This window comes from Atractosteus spatula (assembly GCF_055471065.1).
Source record: "Atractosteus spatula isolate fAtrSpa1 chromosome 24 unlocalized genomic scaffold, fAtrSpa1.hap1 SUPER_24_unloc_1, whole genome shotgun sequence".
Taxonomy (NCBI): domain Eukaryota; kingdom Metazoa; phylum Chordata; class Actinopteri; order Semionotiformes; family Lepisosteidae; genus Atractosteus; species Atractosteus spatula.
In genome coordinates, this window is record NW_028296641.1 from 469,861 (window position 1) to 489,084 (window position 19,224).

Below are 19,224 nucleotides of genomic sequence, written 5' to 3' on the forward strand. Positions count from 1 at the left end.
TGGGGATGATGTGGTGGGACTGGGAAGCTCTCCATATGGGAATCTGCAGACGATATTCCTCGGATTCTGACCCCCTGGGAATCTCCGGAACGACAGAGGGTTCGGACGTGATTGGATTGTGTAGAAATATTGGAGCTGTTTTTGTGTCGAGAGGGATGGGTTTTGGCAGCAGTATTTCAGGGAGGAACGGGGGCTCCCTGCTCTTCCAGGAGCTGGAATTCCCCTTCGGGGAAAGCCTCCATATTCGGCCTCATTCATCAGGGAATGTGCAGCTTTCACTGTCCTGGACATACTGACCCCCAGGACTGAACTGGACAGCCCTGTTCTAGACACACTGACCCTCCAGGACTGGACTGGACAGCTCTGTTCTAGACACACTGACCCTCCAGGACTGGACAGCTCTGTTCTGGACACACTGACCCTCCATGTCTGGACTGGACAGCTCTGTTGTCTGTGGCAGTAGCGATTATCATCAGTCTGTCACAGAAATAAAGGCTCCTTGAACTGTGTTGTTTGCTTCATGTTCAGAGTGTCAGGCTCTGCCCCTGAGCTCCCAGCCACAGCTGGTCTAATTAACTAATTAACACAACTGTCACGCTTCTGCGCAGCTGCAGGGGTGTCTGCAGAGCTGGACCTGGAGGGAAGGGACTGTGAGTGACCTTTAGTAACACCTTGTTTGCGTCTGAGACAACGACGAGGTCAGGGGGCTGACTGGCTGAAGCGCTCGGGGGGACAAACTCCTGAGACCCCCAGGGAACACACTGCTGGAAATGGTGAGCCAGCAACCTTAACTACTTAATAATAATAATTATAATAATAATTGCTTACACTTATAGAGCGCTTTTCTGGACACTCCACTCCGAGTGCTTTACAGTTAATGGGGATCCCCTCCACACCCAGTGTGCAGCCCCACCTGGATGAGGCGCCAGTCCGCTCCCCACACCCCAGCTCTCAGTGGGGAGGAGAGCAGAGGGATGGAGCCAGTTCAGAGAGGGGGGTTATTAGGAGGCCATGAGGGGTCAAGGCCAGGGGGGAAATTGGGCCAGGACACTGGGGTGACACCCCTACTCTTCTCGAGAAACACCCCGGGATTTTTAATGACCACAGAGAGTCAGGACCTCGGTTTTACGTCTCATCCGAAGGACGGCGCCTGTTTACAATATAGTGTCCCCCGTCACTATAGTGGGGCATTAGGACCCATATGGACCGCAGGGTGAGCGCCCCCTGCTGGCCCCACTAACACCTCTTCCAGCAGCAGCCTCAGTCTTTCCCAGGAGTCTCCCCTCCAGGTACTGACTGTCGAAGAAAACTCAGTCTTCACTCAGGTTGGGAGATCTTCAATACGATCAGCTGAGGAAGGGTTTCCCCTAGCACTCAAGACATGCTCACTGGACTGAAGTTCTACTTTCCTTTTATACATTAAAAGTAGGCGAGACTTTAACACATCAAAGGAGCACACAGGGAAAGGGGCAGTGTCAGAGGTCAAACACACAGGACAGGAAGAAGCCATTTGGCATCCTGCAGTCTGTTTCATCTCTCTCTGGTTGAATGGGTGTGAGGAATCACAGGCTTTAGTTTGCACCTAAGACAGTGGTCGACAGTGGTCTTGGGTGCGAACATCGTCACTGTCTTGACCATTTGGCTCGGTCTTCCACATGACCAGGCTCGCACTGCTGAGCTCCAGTGAGGTAGCCAGCTGGGAGTTGCAGAGTGATATGGCTGCTGGCCACTTAATTCAATCAATTGAATGAACTGGCCTGATTTATACCAGCTGTTTCTGCATTAAGGCTCTGTATTTTATATAGCGCCTTTCATGACCAGTCCCCTCCGAACCGCGATGGGAGCGGCAGGCTCACCAGGAAGGGGAGAGAAGCTGACGTCATTGCCCCCCCCCCTCCCCCTCCCCCTCTACGAAGCATCCAGCGAGGAGCAGCGTCGCCTCAAACGGACATGCGCAGTATCCCGGACTCCACCTCCAGGGGGCCCCGCCCCCCTGTCACGTGACCCCCCCGCCCGGCTGTCTGAAGTTGGCGCGGGCGAGGCTCGCGCCGGGTGTAACGGTCGCTCTCTGGAGCCTGGAATCACCTTGTTAATTAACGACCATTATAATAATAATAATAATAAATAAGTACATAAAGAATTTTAAGAAGTCATTGGCGACGGCGACGACGATGGCGTTCTTTCCCAAGTGGTACGAAGACTTCGCGGTGGTGAGGCGCAGGGACGCGGAGACAGGTACACGCGTGAGGAGTGACTCGTGCTCGGTTAGCTTCGGACCTGTATCGCCCCACTCGCGTTTGTCAGAGAGGCCCACGGCCACTGGAGCCGGGTCCAGAATCGGGGCTCACTCCTTCGCGCTGGCGTGAAACCCTCTGCACCCCCACTGAGGAAAAGCGCTCCGCTAACAAACCCCACGATAAGTCCTCCCCCGGGCGCCCGGTGGCGATTTGGTTTTGGCTGGATTGAAGCGGGGACACGCGTGGGCCGTCTCGCTCGTGTCCGAGCGCCCACGTGAAACTGAGCTCCTTGCTACTCATGTGAAACACGTGCATCTAATTAGATAAGGGGTACAGGTCAGATCACACTGGGGCTCCAGTCCCAGTCCAGTAGGACAGTCCTGTTACACTGGGAGTATAGTTACACTGGGGCTCCAGTCCCAGTCCAGTAGGACAGTCTGGTACACTAGGGGTTCCGGTCCCAGTCCAGTAGGACAGTCTGGTACACTAGGGGCTCTGGTCCAGTAGGACAGTCCTGTTACACTGGGGGCTCCAGTCCAGCAGGACAGTCCTGTTACACTGGGAGTATAGTTATACTGGGGCGCCAGTCCCAGTCCAGTAGGACAGTCTGGTACACTAGGGGCTCCGGTCCCAGTCCAGTAGGACAGTCTGGTACACTAGGGGCTCTGGTCCAGTAGGACAGTCCTGTTACACTGGGGGCTCCAGTCCCAGTACAGTTCCACTGGGAGCTCCAGTCCCAGTACAGTTCCACTAGTATTGTTGAGCTCCTTGCTCCTGGTGCTGCTGGCGGTCCCGGAAGTGACGGAGTGCTCGGGCTCGGTTCTTGGTTCCTCAGGCAGCGCGGTGTCTGCCCCGGTCCTCCGGACCCCCCGGGCTTGTGGGCTTCCTCTCGGCCAGATCATGCGCCATCCTGGGCTTCGGTTTCACTTGGATGATTCCTCCCCCTGTGCCTCTGTCACTCGTGTCTTGTCCGAGTGACATCAAATTCCCCGAAGCTAATTATTCCCAACACAAGGTTTACTGGTGGCCAGCCAGTGTCAGCTGGCGAAGCTGGAGAGCTTCGCAGTCATGAGAGATGGCATCTGATTGCGCACGGACGCCCTGGGTTCTTGTGTGTTTTTTTATCACTGCGCAGAGCCCCCTCGGGTCTGAAAAGTGTTTTATACCTCAGCTATGCGACGCCAGCTCCCTGGACCCCCGCTCGCTACCATATAGGGAGCCGGGCGTCTGTACACACAGGAAGTGCGTCACCGGAAGCTGATCCCTTGTAGTTCTGCGGGCTCGGGGCGGCGGAGACGTATTGCACAAGCGCAGTGTTGATCTCTCAGCTTGTGTCGCCAAAGCCAGGCGATCGCAGTTGTGCGGGTAGAGAAAAGAAACGCCGATCAGGACGTTTTTACAGTAGCTCGTCGGCTGGATTATTGCATGAGCACAGCAGGGTAGTCTTATCGGGCCGTGCGAGTCTTCCCGGGAGCGATCGTGGGAGCTTTCTTGCGTGGAGTGCGTGGGGAGCATGGCGATGGCGGACGAGGGCCGGTACTACAGCGGTAAGTGATGGAGCTTCTCCCTGTCCAGCTCAGCCAAAATGGAGACCTGCGTCCTCCAGCTGGGGAGGCGAGGGCGGATTGCAGGCCGCCGAGATCTCAGGAAGGCGCCCTTCGTGACGCGCGGTGCGGGTGTGTTCTCGTCTTTTCGCGGATCGCGGCTCCGGTCCGGTCCGGTGCCGTAACGCGCTTTCAGCGGGAGGGCCAGCGTCGCAGGTCGCCTGTGCGTGCGTCTGTCTTCATCCCCGTCCTCGCCTCGCAGCCGTGACACCGACACTGAGACCAGGAGACGGGCTGGGAAGAGCAGGTCGTTCTCCCCCGCTGGCCCGGGGCAGAGGGGACCCCGCTCCAGCTGTTGTTACCCTGTAGCTGCCCTGTGGTCGCCCCTCCGGTCCTGCGCGCTGCCGAGAGGATCACAGGCTCCAGCGCTCGGGATCGCTGCCGACTCCTCTCACCCTGGCCGTCCTGTCTCTCCATGTCTCCCATCAGGGAAAGATTAGGTCAGGTGGCACCAGGAGCCCAAGACACAAAAACAGCCTTTTCCTCGGGCAGTGACTCTCATTAATCACCTCCATTGACCACTGGACATTACTTAAACTGGGTAATCAAAATTGAATATTGATTATTTAGTTTACAACCACAGTATTATGTGCAATAATAATGTTATCTGTATGTGGATATTTATTATGGACAGTTTATTTATCATTTACAGGTATATATGTGTGGGATTATCACGTAGGGAGAGTTCCGACACCTTCTTGAAGTGCAATATATGTTTTTTCTTTAATTTCTGAAATGTATGTCGTGTTTTATGTGTCTGTGTATAAGTGGTGTGTTTGTATGTATACAGTGTATGAGCAACTCACCAAGTCAAATTCCTTGTAAGTGAACACTTACTTGGCCAATAAAGAGATCTTTTGATTCACTGATACTGTAGCACATCAGTTAGTTATCCTGCTCCCAGAATGTGCAGACGCTCGGGGCTAATCCAGTGACAGTGTATCACAGTGTCCATGGACAGCGCGATTTCAAAGAGACAGAAGCTGCAGCAGTGTGAAGTCAACAAGCCGAAGGTCTGTGTGAAGTCTGTGTGTGAGTGTGAAGCACACTCCCTGCTTTAGAACATTTTCATACAGTAAAACCACTCGGATTCACAGCCTTAGAATCGTGCACCCCAGAGCACTGGTCCTGTGTGATAGGGAGTGGGACTGGGACTGGACTGGAGTGCCCCCAGAGCACTGGTCCTGTGTGATAGAGACCTGCACTGGACTGGACTGTACTGCCCCCAGAGCACTGGTCCTGTGTGATAGGGAGTGGGACTGGGACTGGACTGGAGTGCCCCCAGAGCACTGGTCCTGTGTGATAGAGACCTGCACTGAACTGGAGTGCCCCCAGAGCACTGGTCCTGTGTGATAGAGACCAGCACTGGACTGGACTGTACTGCCCCCAGAGCACTGGTCCTGTGTGATAGAGACCAGCACTGGACTGGACTGTACTGCCCCCAGAGCACTGGTCCTGTGTGATAGAGACCAGCACTGGACTGGACTGTACTGCCCCCAGAGCACTGGTTCTGTGTGATAGGGAGTGGGACTGGGACTGGACTGGAGTGCCCCCAGAGCACTGGTCCTGTGTGATAGAGACCTGCACTGGACTGGAGTGCCCCCAGAGCACTGGTCCTGTGTGATAGAGACCTGGACTGGACTGTACTGCCCCCAGAGCACTGGTCCTGTGTGATAGAGACCAGCACTGGACTGGACTGTACTGCCCCCAGAGCACTGGTTCTGTGTGATAGAGACTGGGACTGGAGTGGACTGGACTGGAGTGCCCCCAGAGCACTGGTTCTGTGTGATAGAGACCGGCACTGGACTGGAGTGCCCAGGGTGCCAGTCCCCTCCAGGCTCTGGAAGTCCCCTGGGACTCCAGGAGGTGTGTCAGTGAGGCCGTGTGGGGAACAGGCCTTTGGTTCTCTGTGGTTGTCTGTTGTCGCTGGCGCTCTCCCCTTCCCTGCCCTCCAGGCTCTGGAAGTCCCCTGGGACTCCAGGAGGTGTGTCAGTGAGGCCGTGTGGGGAACAGGCCTGTGGTTGTCTGGGCTCGCTGACGCTCTCCCCTTCCCGCCCTCCAGAGCACGACGACCGAGTCGGGGGCCCCACGTTCCGCACCAAGAAGGGCCGGGGGCCGTTCCGCGGCCGCATGCACATGGACCAGCTCGCGCGGCCGCGGCACCGCGGGGGGGCCTCCGGCCTGGGGCCCCGGGCGCGCCTGGAGGACGACGACGGGGACGTGGCCATGAACGACAGCTCGCAGGACAGCGCCGGCGCCGCGGCCAGGAGATAGTGAGTGTCTTCCTGTCCGCTGAGGGGCAGCGGGCAGAGCCGCCCCAGCTCGACCCGGGCGGTCTCGGCCTCGCGTGTGGACCAGGAACGGCGTCTGACGCTGTCGCTGTGTCTCTCCAGCAACCCCTACGGCGGGCGGCCCAACCGACGTGGAGACGAACGCTACGATCGCGACAGGGGCGGCGGGAACGCAGGGGCGTACCGGCCCGGTCGAGGGGGCCCTCCCCGCAAGAGCTGGTTCAAAATGACTGTGAGTACCCCACACCCCCACAGAGACCTGACTGTGAGTACCCCACACCCCCACAGAGACCTGACTGTGAGTACCCCACACCCCCACAGAGACCTGACTGTGAGTACCTCACACCCCCACAGAGACCTGACTCTGAGTACTCCACACCCCCACAGGCCCTGTAGCTCAGAGACCTGACAGTGAGTACTCCACACCCCCACAGAGACCTGACTGTGCGTACCCCTGTCCCAGACCCCCACAGAGACCTGACTGTGCGTACCCCTGTCCCAGACCCCCACAGAGACCTGACTGTGCGTACCCCTGTCCCAGACCCCCACACTCCCACACTCCCACACCCCCACAGGCCCTGTAGCTCAGAGACCTGACAGTGAGTACTCCACACCCCCACAGAGACCTGACTCTGAGTACCCCTGTCCCAGACCCCCACAGAGACCTGACTGTGAGTACCCCTGTCCCACACCCCCACACCCCCACAGGCCCTGTGGCTCAGAGACCTGACTGTGAGTACCCCTGTCCCACACCCCCACAGGCCCTGTGGCTCAGAGACCTGACTGTGAGTACCCCTGTCCCACACCCCCACGGGGCTCAGTCCCTCACTGGGGGGGCACAGAGGGCAGAGCTTCAGATCCCTCTGCCTTCTTCTCCAGATCCCGTATGGAAAGAAGTACGAGAAGACCTGGCTCATCACAGCCCTGCAGAACTTGTGCACGGTGCCCTTCACCCCAGTGCAGGTAGGTGACGGTGCCGAGAGTGCCTGCCCAGTGTGGGGGTGCCAGGAGTGAGAGTCACGTGTGTCTCGTCACAGCTCGCTGCAAACATCCTGTCACACCTCACCTGCAGCCTCTGTGTCACTGTGCAGAGGAAGGGTGACCAGCTGGCCACAGTCCCTCTCGCCCCCTTGGTCAGCTTAGATAATGACCTTTGCTGCCAGACTCGAGTCCGGCTACTTCCGAACGTGGGAGGGAGCTGTCAGGAGTTCTGCACTGGCCGGTGTCCTGGTATTTCCGTAGGGTGGAGTTAGGGTTAGGTGATGAGGTGTGTAGAAGGAGACACTGTCAGGAATCGCCAGTGTTTTCTCCTAGTTCCAGGAATCGGGCCCTAACTCCTGGCACAGCTGCCTGAGACCCCCCCCAACTCACTGCCCCCCCTCTCTCCTCAGTACCACTGCGAGGGCAACAAAGCCATGTTCTATATAGAGGACGCTACCACGGCCAACGCCCTGTCCAAGGTGTCGCGCAAGATCACGGACACCGACGGGTACAAGGTAGGTGCTGTCCGCAGCCCCGGCTCTTGGAGAGACTGCCGGGCCCCCCGCTGACTCAGCCGCTGTCTGACTGCTGCTTACAGGTCTCCGTCATCATGAACCCCTCCCCGCCCCCCCCAGCATCCAGAGCGAGCTCAAGACCGAGGACCTGGAGCACATGAAGGTGAGGCGCGCTGGCACCCTGAGAGCCAGGCCTGGGGGGCAGGCTGGTGTGACCGGTGGGCAGGGGCCAGGAGATGGGGACGGGTGGGCGGGGCTCGGGCTGGGAGAGACAGGCTGGTGGACGGGGCCAGGGGACGGGTGGGTGGAGCTTGGGCTGGGAGAGACAGGCTGGTGAGCAGGGCTGGTGTGACTGGTGGGTGGGGCTCGAGCTGGGAGTCAGGCTGGTGGGCAGGGCTGGTGTGACTGGTGGACAGGGCCAGGAGACAGGGACTGTTGGGTGGGTGAATGGGCTGGGGGATGGGAGACAGACAGACTATGTGCTAACCTGCACACACACAGTGAGGGCTCAGTGTAGACTGAGAGTATTTCTGTCCTTTTTCAGCAATGCATGAGCAAACGTTTCGATGCACCCCAGCAAGCGCTTGACTTGAACAGCATCCGGACAGACCCAGGTACGTACTGCACACCCAGCGCTGTGTCAGAGCTGCGTTCCGGTCAGGTCGTCGTGCGTCTCTGCAAGATACTCACAACTTCCTCTCTCTCAGACCTGCTGTCCCACAACATCGAGGTCATCCTGAACAGGAAGAACTGCATGCAGGCTGTCAACAAGATCATCGAGGAGAACATTCCAGAGGTAACCGATAGCAGCAGGCGCGTGACCGCGCCCAGCCCGGGGGGAGAGGGGGAGAGGGGGAGAGGGAGGGAGGGAGGGCTGCTTCGTAACCGGCACAGCTGCAGAGCCTGAGGGACTGGGCGTCTTGGAATTCCCAAGGCAGGACGTGTCGTCCGCATGAGGGCTCCTGCGCTGCGGACTCGTTAAAAACCAGCGTGTCCCGGCGCCGAGCCCGGCCGCTCGCACGCACAGCCCCCCCCCCGTCACCGAGCAGCCTGATCGCAGGCCACAGCTCTCCCAGTTCACCCACAGCCGGTCCCGAGAGACAGAGCGCTCTTCCCCGTGCGTGCTGCCATCGGGGAGTGGCGCGCCGCTCGGGAAAGAGTGCGGATGGCGAGACCAGCTAACGACGCCGCGTCCTCGTCTCTCTCTCCCAGCTCGTCTCCCTCAATCTGAGTAACAACAGGCTGTACAAGCTGGACGACATGGCCGAGCTGGTGGGCAGGGTGCCCACGCTGAAGATCCTCAACCTGTCGCACAACGAGGTGAGCCCCCCCTCCGCTCCGCTCCTCGCCACGGCGCCTAGCCGCGAGGCTGCGCCGCGCCTGAGCCGCTGGATTCTGCCCTAACTCCTTGTGTGTGCGCGCGCGTGTGTGTGTGCGCGCGTGCGTGCCTGTGTGCCTGTGTGCCCCGCAGCTGAAGACGGAGCGCGAGCTGGACAAGATCAAGGGGTTCAAGCTGGAGGAGCTGTGGCTGGACCGCAACCCCCTGTGCAACCACTTCAAGGACCAGTCCACCTACATCAGGTCAGTGCGCCGCAGGGCAGGGGCAGGGGCAGGGGCGGGGGCGGGGGCGGGGGCGGGGGCGGGGCGGGGGGGGTGGGGTTCGTGCGGGGGGGACACCAGCTGGCCAGAACCGGTGCTGTTCTGTGCCCACTGGCCCACAGACACCCCGACCTGGGGAGAACGGGGGAGGAGAGGAGGCCAGGCGACGGGCTGGCCCAGACCCGCAGGGAGCTCCCACGGGGCTCTGCTGTGACTACAGGCTGCATGGCCGTCCGTCTTGATCGGCAGGGCTCTGACCCCGCCCTCAGGAGCGCGTAGGGTCCTGCGCAGTGCTGCAGGCACAGCTGTGGCGGCGTCCTGGCGACTGTGCCCATGGAGACCAGGCGGCAGGGGGCTGCTGTCTTGTTCTTTTACTGTTTGGCTCTGAGTTGCTCCAGGTCTGAGAGACTCAACCCTGATGCAGCGCGCGGCTCGCACAGAGACAGGGCCCTGGCCGAGGGGAGCGCGTGGACGGGCAGTCCAGGGCTGCTGGGGGGCTCCTGCTTGGCCTCTGAGCTAGGGAGCCTGTAGCCCCAGTCACAGAGGGGACCTGGGGCCTGTAGCCCCAGTCACAGAGGGGACCTGGAGCCTGTGGGGCCTGTAACCCCAGTCATAGTGGGGACCTTGGGCCTGTAACCCCAGTCACAGTGGGGAACTGGGGCCTGTGGGGCCTGTAACCCCAGTCACAGTGGGGAACTGGGGCCTGTGGGGCCTGTAACCCCAGTCATAGTGGGGACCTTGGGCCTGTGGGGCCTGTAACCCCAGTCACAGTGGGGACCTGGGGCCTGTAACCCCAGTCACAGTGGGGACCTGGGGCCTGTGGGGCCTGTAACCCCAGTCACAGTGGGGACCTGGGGCCTGTAACCCCAGTCATAGTGGGGACCTGGAGCCTGTGGGGCCTGTAACCCCAGTCATAGTGGGGACCTTGGGCCTGTAACCCCAGTCACAGAGGGGACCTGGGGCCTGTAACCCCAGTCACAGTGGGGAACTGGGGCCTGTGGGGTCCCTGAACTGAATGATACAGGGGACCTGGGGCCTGTGGGGTCTGTGAACTCCAAGACTTGGGTCCTTAGACAGGGGGCCTGTGGCTGGCGAAGTCTGCATCACCAAGGAGAGAGTAACAGGCCTCCTGCTGACACCCCGCACAGCAGGGAGCATCGCGATGAAGACTGAACCCCGAATCTTCAGAGTCCTAAAGCACCACGTGCTGTCGGCGGCCCCCGTGTGTGTGAGAGTGTGCTTGCCTGTGGCAGTTCCGCGTCCCTGTCCGAGTCCGTCTCCCCCAGCTGGTCCTGGCTCCTTGCTCAGCGGCAGTGTCGGTGTTCAGGGCCGCAGTGTGAGCGCCGTGCCCTCCGCAGCGCCGCCAGGCCGAGCCCCGCCCCGCCCCCGCCCCCGCGCCGCGCCGGGAGACTGCGTGCGCAGTGAGGAACAGCTGGGCTCCTGCACCCGGAGTGCCGTTTCCACTTCCGGGAAACTGTTTTTTTTCCTTTGACCTCTTGGAACGAGCGGTGTTTCTGGAGCAGAGCGGGAAAGGCCCCTCCCTGCCCTCTCCCTGGAGTCCTGCGGTGCGATTGGCCAGTGACGAAGGCTGGTTAGCCAGTGACGGGTAAGATCCCTCCTCGAGTCGGAGCCTCTGGGACGACCTAAGACAGGCACAGCCGTGCAGCTGGCCGCCAGTGCGCCCCACCCCCCCCGGGGTCCAGAGAGCAGGGCGGGAGGCCCCAGGGAGCAGCGCCCACGTCCGTCTCCAGCTCGCCTCGCCTGCGGCGGCTCGGACCAGCCCGCCCGGCTGTCGGGCGATCCCGGCGGGCGTCGCAATCGCGGGCGCCCCTCATGCGCGCCAGCGCTTTTCTGTAGCCTGCCGTCTCCCCCAGAGCCAGGCTGGGTCCCGCTGGGTCCCCCGTGTCGGAAACGTTTCGCCTTGAAGCAGGAAGGAAGCAGGCGGCGAAGCTCAGTGCCAACCGTAAAGGGGCACAGTTTTTCCCTCTGGGTGAAAAACCTCCAGTTGGTAGGATGAGCATACACACATCCTACTTTCTATTAAGACAGCCGAACGAACTCAAGCCTGACTTTGCAGGAGCTTCCTTTCCAAACTGTCGCTGAGTCAGCTCCCGACAAGAGTGCGCTGCCCTTGTCCTGGAGGTGCGGTCGGGCAGTCAGCCGGGGTGACAGATGGGGCACGGCCTGCCGGTGCTCAGAGGGTGCAGCGCTCGCCAGTCTGTGGGACCCTACTCCTCTTTTGCCTCTCCCTTTCGGCCACCTGTGCCCTCTTCCCCTATTCTCCATCTGCAGAAGAGCTCCCCTCCTCTCTGTCCGGACAGAGGGGTATCATACTTCTTGCACTGTGTGAGATGTGAGCTGTGGTTGCCTTTTCTCTGTCCTCCTGCCTCTGTCTTTGTAGAAGTCATCTTTTTTAAAAGCCCCGCCCCTCTCCATTGGGCCTTCCTGTAAAGCTCTGCCCCTCCAGTGTGTCTCTGTAAAGCCCCGCCCCTCTCATGTAGGCGGTTTCTTTGAAGCTCCGCCCCTTTCTTGACTGCAGTCTGTAGAGCTCTGCCCTTTCCTGTGTGCTGTCTGTAAGGCTCCACCCTCTCCCTTATCCTACCTGCAAAACTCCACAGCCTTCTCTTGCATGCTGTCTGTAAACTCTACCTGTGTTTTGTCCTGTGTCTAGAAGACTTCATTCCACCAGCTATGCCCCTGTCTCTCATCACACACCTTCGCTCTGTGGGCCTCGCCGCAGATCACGCTGTCCTGTTAACGACCCAGCTGTCTGGCTCTGCCTGCTCGGCCTGCTGCCACTGTGGCGTGTGTGTGACTGCACGTGTCTGAGATCAGAACAGGTCACCCACCCGGCTTCCTGTTCTCTGACATTGTTTCTTCTGACCCCTCCATTAGACCCAGCTGACCAGTGTTCCTTGCTCAGCCTACGGCTCTTGTCTAGCCCAGTGATTTTCCTCTCTGGCCACTGTGAAGTCCCCAGGGCTTGCAGCTCTCCCAGCAGTCAGGCCTTAAGTAGCAGTACGAGTCAAATACAGAGCCTGGAGGGGGATCAGCTGCTGTAGAGTCTCAGCTGGACGTCTAATCAGAAGGACATAGCACAAGGGGGTTCAGTCCTTTACTCGGGCAGAGCTGGGGGACCCTGCTGGGTACCTCCTGGTCTAACAAGACCGGACCTGAACCACCGGACCAGCTGTCCTCCTGGTCTAACAAGACCGGACCTGAACACCGGACCAGCTGTCCTCCTGGTCTGACAGGACTGGACCTGAACCACCGGCCCAGCTGTCCTCCTGGTCTGACAGGACTGGACCTGATCCACTGGGCCATCTGGCCCTGAATTTGCATTGTGCAGTCCAGCAGTGGAGAGCCAGTGGCTGCCACCCTCTGCTGTAGCCAAGGGAAGTTGGTTGTCTGGAGAATCACGGGTCTAGAGGCCCTGATAACCGTGACCCCCGATAACGGTAGCGCCCTGTCGTTGTGTGAGCCCCGCCCCTCCCCTGCCCCTCTCTGTGTGGTGTGTTTCTGCGTGTGGGGAAGGTGAGTAGGAGCTGGGTAAGTAGATCGCGGGTGGGGGGGGTTGGGTGGAGTGTGAGACCTGTGCTGTTCCGATCGGCGGGTGATTCAGTCCCCCGGCGCGTGGGGCCGGGCCGATCCTGACAGGGCAGGTCCCACACGCGCTGGGGGCTGTACTGCAGGCGCAGATGGAGATAACCGGGGCAGGTCATACGGGGGGCCGCGTGTGCAGCGAGGCAGCTGGTCTTTGTGCTGAGAGTGCCTGTTCCACCACCACAAACTAACACAGCCCCCGGCAGCAGTGGGCGCAGCCCGAGGTAAGTTCCCACGGCCCCAGCCCTTCTCCCCCCCTAGCCCCCCGTCCGCTTTGTACACCACTCCTGCCAGCTGGGCCGCGGGGGCGCCCCCTCCAGGAAGGCGGGGAGTTGGTGACTGCTCGCCCATGCAGGCGGTCAGAGACGAGCCCCGGGCCGACGACCGGGCGTGGCCGTGGGGCAGCGGGCCTGGGCGGGGGAGGGAGAGGGGGGGTGGACGTACGGAGGCATCGGGCTTCTGTGGGTGTTGCGCCGAGAGCAAGTGCTTTACACTGTTCTCTTCTCTTCTCTTGAATGTTTGACAGCGCTGTCAGGGAGAGGTTCCCCAGGCTGCTGAAGCTGGTAAGACCCACTTTGTCTGTCTTTGCGTTCGGTAGTTAGTGACGGCAGAGGGCTGGCCAGCCATAGCTGTGTGTGCGGAATCCCTTCGGACACTGGCGAGCGCCCGGAGTCTCTCCAGGCTTCACCCTAGGGCTCTTGTCCGATCGCTAGCTGGAGCGGGCCTCAGCGCCGCCGTCAGGGACGGATCACAACAGCACACATCCAGATCTGCGTCTGGCTTTTCTTGAAGCCCTCTGCTAGGCTGTCGGGGGAGCGAGTGGATATTTCTTACTCACAGTGTTCCTCTTCCTTCCTCTCTTCCACCCCGTGTCCCTATTTCCTCTCCCCTGTCTCTCTGTCCCTCTGTCTTCCCAGGATGGCCATCTCCTGCCCCGCCCCATCGCCTTCGATGTGGAGGCCCCCACCACGCTACCACCCTGCAAGGTAACCTGCGGGAATCCAATATTGGACACCATGTCTCGATATCGGCATACCTGGGGACACAGCTCTCCTCTCTCACCTGTCTGACGTGTGCTGGGGACGCGGCTCTCCTCTCTCACCTGTCTGACGTGTGCTGGGGACGCGGCTCTCCTCTCTCACCTGTCTGACGTGTGCTGGGGACGCGGCTCTCCTCTCTCACCTGTCTGACGTGTGCTGGGGACGCGGCTCTCCTCTCTCACCTGTCTGACGTGTGCTGGGGACGCGGCTCTCCTCTCTCACCTGTCTGACGTGTGCTGGGGACGCGGCTCTCCTCTCTCACCTGTCTGACGTGTGCTGGAGACGCGGCTCTCCTCTCTCACCTGTCTGACGTGTGCTGGGGACGCGGCTCTCCTCTCTCACCTGTCTGACGTGTGCTGGGGACGCGGCTCTCCTCTCTCACCTGTCTGACGTGTGCTGGGGACGCGGCTCTCCTCTCTCACCTGTCTGACGTGTGCTGGGGACGCGGCTCTCCTCTCTCACCGGTCTGACGTGTGCTGGGGACGCGGCTCTCCTCTCTCACCTGTCTGACGTGTGCTGGGGACGCGGCTCTCCTCTCTCACCGGTCTGACGTGTGCTGGGGACGCGGCTCTCCTCTCTCACCTGTCTGACGTGTGCTGGGGACGCGGCTCTCCTCTCTCACCTGTCTGACGTGTGCTGGGGACGCGGCTCTCCTCTCTCACCTGTCCTCCTTGCTCTCTCCCCCCTCAGGGCAGTTACTTCGGTTCGGATGAAGTCAAGTGTCTGATCCTGCATTTCCTGCAGCAGTAAGTGTACCAGCGGCGCTGTGTGTGGTGGTGTGCTTGCATGCCGTGTCCATGCTGTGTGCAGTGGACCTTGTGTTCCGATAGCTTGGGCAGGGCAGGGAGAGTCTGTGTTTCCTCTGGGGTGTTTCAGAGAGTTCCTCCTCTCTCCCACCTGCTATAGTGTGTAATAACAAGAGTCCTCTCTCCCCCAGGTACTACAGTGTGTATGACACAGCCGACAGACAGCCCCTCCTGGATGCCTATCACGACGGGGCCTCGTTCTCCATCAGCATCCCGAACTCCTCCCAGAACCCTTCCAGGTACAGCTGCATGTCCCGCTGCCAGCCCTGCAGGGGGCGCTAGTGCACTGAGGGCAAAGACCCTGTGGAGAGCAGCGCTCAGGCCTCAGGGAGGATAAGGGGCTCCCCAGCTAGTCACAGGGAGGCGCTAGTGTGCTGTGGACAAGGCCTTGCTGAAGTCTTGCAGGCAAAACATTTCATTTTTAAGCAAGACTCGTAGAATCACAGATATAAGAACTTAAGCAAGGTTACAAACATGTAAAACCAGCTTGTCTAACTTGTAGTAACTGATCAGTTACCTGATGATCCCGGGGTTTAACCCTGTTCCAGACACCCACCCGCCTGCGTGCGAGCCCTCTTGAGCCCACTGCGGGGTGTCTCCTGCAGCAGGCACAGTGGGCTGGCGGCAGAGGTGTCAGAAAACGGACAGAATGTGCTAAAGGAAGCAAGGAGCAGCAGGCAGGCAGAGGGAACTAGCTGAGAACTCCAGAGCCTTCCCAGTTCAGTACTGTTCTGCCCCAGGAGAGGGGCAGCTTGCTTTACAAGTGGTTCCCAGTCCTGTTGTTATTATTATTAAGTCAGTGAAGGGTTTGACTGTGTAACTGAGGGCTCGGCTGGAGCACAAGCCCGCAGGTGTGTGGACCTGCATGGGGAACCACTGCTTTAAAATGACTGTCTGCCTCCCAGAAGGGTTGTGTGTGGTGTGAGTGTGTGTGTGCTCGTGTTGCAGGAGCAGTCTGGGCGACTACCTGAAGGACAGCCGCAACATCAAGAGGTTGAAGGACCCCAGTGAGTACCCTTTCACCTTTCACCCCTCACCCCTCACCCCAGAGCAGGGCTGCGTCAGGACTGCCCCTGGATGTTCTTTTAGAATAAGTTGCTGTACTCAGAGACCGGTTTTTAAACTGGTCTTTTGCGTGATCAGCATGAAGGTCATTATTGTGAAAGACAGTGTGTTCCTACATGCACACATGGAAGTTTAAATTAAAAAAAGGAACATGTATTGTTAGAAATGTAAATCCCCACATAAGAAAAAACACAGTAAATGGTAGTGAGATTTCTTGAAAACATTTTGCAGTTTTACAGCAGACAGTAAGAACTAAAAACTGTGGGTTCGGAGTGAGTGTTTATGGGCGGGGAACAGCGTGTTACCGTGCATCAGGGCAGTACAGTGCTGATGTGCTCTGACCCAGGAGGCACCAGGCCCTTATTTGAGTGTGCGCTGCTTAATCAGTCCCCCCTGCCCCTCTCCCCCTAGCCATGCGGTTCCGCCTGCTGAAGCACACAAGGTTAAACGTGGTGGCTTTCCTGAATGAGCTCCCCAAGACACAGCATGACATCAACTGCTTCGTGGTGGACGTCAACACCTACACGGTGAGCAGACCCCCTGTCGCCCCCCCAGAGAATCACCCACTTCTCTCTTTCTGCCAGCATCCTGCCTCCGAAGGTTAACTATTAAACTGTTTACCTCTTCTCTTCTTTTACAGAACACATTGCTGTCCTTCACAGTCAGCGGGGTGTTTAAAGAAGGTGTGTGTTCGATTCACTTGTTTCACTGAACGAGGGAGGGTAGAGCAGTCGGGAGTCTGCAGGCTTCGTTTGTTACTAATGTAAATAATAATCAGACTCCACTGACACTGACAGAGCAGTCTGACACACTGCAGGCTGGACTGGACTGGCTAGACTGGGAGCTGGATTAGTTCTTCACTGGGATTATAATCAGACTCACTGACACTGACAGAGCAGTCTGAGACTCTGCAGGCTGGACTGGTCTGGGAGTTGGATTAGTTATTCATCAGACTCCACTGACACTGACAGAGCAGTCTGACACACTGCAGGCTGGACTGGACTGGGAGCTAGATTAGTTCTTCACTGGGATTATAATCAGACTCCACTGACTGACAGAGCAGTCTGAGACTCTGCAGGCTGGACTGGTCTGGGAGTTGGATTAGTTATTCATCAGACTCCACTGACACTGACAGAGCAGTCAAAGACGCTGCAGGCTGTAGTGACCCTGTTTCTCTCTCCTTCGGCCTCTCTCAGTGGATGGAAAGTCCAGAGACTCTGTCAGAGCCTTCTCCAGAGCATTCATTGCAGTACCTGCAGGGAACGCGGGGTGAGTTCCCTCCCTCTCTGTGCTGATCGAGAGAGTTCATGGTTGCCCCTCTTGTCCAGGCTGTGCAGAGTGACTCTCTCTCTCTCTCTCTCTCTCTCTCTCTCTCTGCAGGCTCTGCATAGTGAACGACCAGCTCTTCGTAAGGAACGCCACGACGGAAGAAATCCGCAAGGCGTTTGCCACACCGGCGCCCACGCCCTCCAGCAGCCCGGTGCCCACGCTGTCTGCTGCCCAGCAGGAGATGCTGAACGCCTTCTCCCTGCAGTCTGGCATGAACCTGGAGTGGTCTCAGAAGTGCGTATCTGCAGCAGGACACGCAGTGTGACGTGGTGTGCTCCTCCCGATGAATAAAGCTCTGACTGTGTGTCTGTTCCAGGTGTCTACAGGACAACGAGTGGGACTTCAACAGAGCCGCACACATCTTCACACAGCTGAAAGTGAGTCTGTCTCTCACTGTGCTGAAATAAGAGTCCACAGCTTCTGGGTCTCCATTTTACCTCCTCTCTCTCTCCCTGACTCCTGCGACCCTCTCTCTCTAAACCCTGCGTGCCTCTCTCTCTCTCCCAGACCCCTTCATGCCTCCTCTCTCTCTCTCCCAGACCCCTTCATGCCTCCTCTCTCTCTCTCTCTCCCAGACCCCTTCATGCCTCCTCTCTCTCTCTCTCTCCCCCTCCGCCTGACCCCTGCGTGCCTCCTCTCTCTCTGACTCACGCTCTCTCTCTCTCCAGGCTCAAGACAAGATCCCTCCAGCTGCTTTCATGAAATGAAGAGGAGAAGGGTGTTGTAAATGATGACTGTGGTCGTGACGCCACAGCATGAAGAAATGGAACTACGTCCTGTTGTTTTTATATTACCTTTTCGTTTTTTAAAAAAACCTTCCCTAAACAGAACTGTTGACTGTGAACCTGTGACCTCAGCAGAAGCTTCAATACAGGCCTGCCCCCGCCTGTCTGTAGATACTCACCGTTACCGCTATTAAACAGCCAGTCTCCCCCGGCTGACCTGGCGCTCTGAGTTTCCTGCGTTTTGGCTTTAATAGTGTGATTTTATAAGTGCACATCTTGAACAGAAATAAAAGAAACTGAGAAATGGAAAGCAGAGGCTGTTTGCTGGTGATTTTATCTGAGGTGAACGTCTGAAGTGTCCAGTTGTACATTTGCACAAAGGTGAAAAGTGCAGTGCGCACAAGTGTGCAGAATCCTTGCGCTGTAGAGCGGCAGGAACACCAGCTGAGGGCAGCAGAGGATCCTGCGAGGACAGATGAGAAGCAAACACAGCAGAGCTGGATATCTGATGGTGTTTGAGTGAGTCTCTCGGTAGTGTGGAGTCAGTCCAGTTAGTTTTACAAGTCACCCCGAATCGGGGGTCTCCAGCCCCGTCCCCTGGTGCTCTTCTAGGTCACCTGTTTGTGAACAGTGGTTATTCCGGTGTGATACGGATTCATTGAGCAAGTGATCTGTTCAATTAACAGAAGTGGCCCAGGTCTCTCCGTACTTCATCATGGTAACGTTGCTCCTAATCTTTAGAAACTGGTGATTTAGAGGTGGTGTCTGAGTCCTGCTGTAGGGGGGTCATGGGGGTTCTGTGTGCTGTGAAGGGGGAATGACACCACAGAGGAAGAAGAGACCGACGAGATCAGATTCTGCCCTGAAAACATCTCGGGAAGGCGGTTCAGAGCAGGGCCCGCCAGCTTGGTCATTCCAGTCCGTACCTCTGCAGGACAACAGACCTCCTGTCAGTAATTAGACTCGTGAAGCAGGTGCTGCGGACCTCTTTGATAACCGTGTGAAGTGTCTGGTCGAGCTTGCCTTGAAGGGCCAGGCTTGACTGGCTGTGGTTTAAAGGAACTGAGCACCTTCAGTCTTGACCGAAGACTGAAGGAAAAGGGCCGTGTGAGTGAATTTTAGGGCATGTAGAAAGATGCCAATATTCACAGGGCTCTCGAGACAGACTGGTGCTGTCTGGCCCTCTGCTTCAACCGCTGTTTGGGGTTTCCATACCAGTCGAACTTTATCACTAACTGTGGCTGAAAAGCTGATCGACACATTTTGTGTTCTCTCGAATTGACTACTGTAAGGCTCTACTCGCTGGGGTATCTAAATCCGCATTGAACACACTGCAGTCTGTCCACAATTCGGCAGCCAGAATCCTGACCAGGTCCAGTGCAAGCGATCACATTACTCCTGTCCTAGAGTCCTTGCACTGGCTTCCGGT

The 19,224-nt window shown here is 58.3% G+C and overlaps 1 protein-coding gene across 1 annotated transcript; it reads left to right on the top strand.

The window, feature by feature from the left end:
* The first annotated feature begins 3,514 nt into the window (after positions 1-3,514).
* On the top strand, positions 3,515-18,105 carry LOC148810725 (nuclear RNA export factor 1-like). Its single transcript, XM_088908957.1, is given in 22 exon segments — positions 3,515-3,784; positions 5,904-6,114; positions 6,235-6,364; positions 7,012-7,095; positions 7,524-7,628; positions 7,712-7,745; positions 7,748-7,791; positions 8,173-8,242; positions 8,336-8,424; positions 8,841-8,948; positions 9,100-9,209; positions 13,357-13,393; positions 13,748-13,816; positions 14,561-14,616; positions 14,808-14,915; positions 15,625-15,683; positions 16,153-16,268; positions 16,382-16,424; positions 16,938-17,010; positions 17,122-17,304; positions 17,387-17,447; positions 17,739-18,105. Coding segments are annotated over 22 exon segments (1,863 nt in total). The 5' UTR covers positions 3,515-3,750; the 3' UTR covers positions 17,778-18,105.
* Positions 18,106-19,224: the final 1,119 nt, after the last annotated feature.